The 1496-nt window shown below is 65.8% G+C and overlaps 1 protein-coding gene across 1 annotated transcript in view; it reads right to left on the bottom strand.

Moving 5' to 3' along the window:
* The window catches only part of F12 (coagulation factor XII), an 11868-nt gene that overhangs the window by 1610 nt on the left and 8762 nt on the right, over positions 1-1496 (bottom strand). The window contains exons 6-10 of the mRNA XM_015563363.1: positions 1274-1405; positions 1036-1140; positions 755-920; positions 455-663; positions 4-356 (exon numbers count right to left, since the gene is read on the bottom strand). Coding sequence (XP_015418849.1) covers positions 4-356; positions 455-663; positions 755-920; positions 1036-1140; positions 1274-1405 — 965 coding nt within the window. The remainder of the gene's footprint in view (positions 1-3; positions 357-454; positions 664-754; positions 921-1035; positions 1141-1273; positions 1406-1496) is intronic.

Here is a 1496-nt window from a genome sequence, read left to right as displayed (position 1 = left end):
TACTGGCCGGTTCTGCAGGCAGTGAGCTGCGGTCAGCACCCAGCAAGGGGCGATGAGGCTGCCGGCGCAGAAACTGTGGCCCCAGTACAGCGCGGCGATGTAGGGGTGCGCGCCGGGCAGCGCCACTAGTCCCCCGACGACGCGTTTCCAGGAGGACAGCCCTTTCCGGAGCCTCTGTCCGCAGGTGGCCGGGCCGGTTCCGTCCTTGGGGTGGCTCCCACGCATCTCGTCCCAGGGCAGCTCCAGTATCTCCTCCTGGAGCACGGGTGGCCTCTCCAGAATCTCCTCCCAGAGCACGGGGGGGCTCGCCAGAATCTCCTCCCAGAGCACGGGGGGCTTCGGCCTCGCGCCCAAGGCTGTGGAGGAGCCCGGGCTGAGGATAGGGAAACCCACGAGTGGATGTAACGTAGCTCGCCCCGTGCGCTGTTTGGTCTTCCTGCCCCTTCCCAGTTACCTGGGGTCTGGGTCGTGACCTGAGGCTCTGGCCATGCTGAACGCGAGGGTAGGGGGAGCTCCAGGTCCACAAAGGGTCCCCGTGATGGAGACTGGGTCTGGGGCGCTGCTAGGGTTGGGGCTTGGCATCGTGCTAGGTCGCAATATTCCCAGCTCAGCCGGTTGCCGCTCCACACGAAACACCACGGCTGGGTGTCATTGTCTGGGTTCCTGTCACCACGGGAGAGGGCCCTATTAGAGCTTGGGGAGCCCCAAAGGGCCCTGGAGAGGAGGGGGACGCCCTGCCCGTCCAGCACGGTACCGGCAGAAGGCATGGTGGCCCAGTCCCCGATTCAGTGCTTGCTCTGTAGTCAGGTTCTGGTAAGTGATCTCCGACGACCAAGACTGACACCGCGCGCCCGAGATCGTGGTCCCAGCAGCGCCTCGGTAGCCGAACCCAAGGCCCTCGTAGCAGCTGGCCTCTTTGTCTGGGAGAGAGGAGGCTCTGTCTCGGTCTCTCCCCCTCCCCCTCTCTCCCCTCCCTCTCGGCGAGCCCTCCTTCTGTGGAGGCGGGCCTTCTGCCTCCAGCTGGACCCGACTCACCCACGTCGCAGAAGCGTCCCGCGTAGCCCTCGGGACAACTGCACAGACGGTGACCCTCCGCCTCGAGGCAGCGGCCGCCGTGGAGGCATGGGTTGTTGCTGCAGACTGAGAGGAGGAGGCCTTGAGCCACCTCTGGGCCCCAAGACCCCACAGAGAGCTCCCCCCCTTCCGGAGGCACACCACCCGGCCTTCCGCCAGCTTCTCCCTCCTCCCGACCAGCTCCCGACCATTCACTCACCCCGGCTGGCCAGGGGCTTGCAGTGGGCTTGGGGGCCTTGGCACTGGCACTCGGCCACGCCTGCCGGCTCAAGCCTATGCCACGTTTCATTCTCGTGGAAGAACTGGAGAAGCTGGGGCTCGAAGCACTTCTCTGGGGACAAAGTGGTGTTCTGGTCTCAGACAGACTGGGGCCATGCCAGTCTCTGAGGGTCCTGGGACCTGTTCAGGCAGGGCTGCTCCTG

The sequence above is a fragment of the Myotis davidii genome, unplaced genomic scaffold, assembly GCF_000327345.1.
Source record: "Myotis davidii unplaced genomic scaffold, ASM32734v1 scaffold438, whole genome shotgun sequence".
Taxonomy (NCBI): Eukaryota; Metazoa; Chordata; class Mammalia; order Chiroptera; family Vespertilionidae; genus Myotis; species Myotis davidii.
The sequence above is the reverse complement of the archived record's forward strand: the minus strand, read 5'-3'. Positions and strand labels throughout refer to the sequence as shown.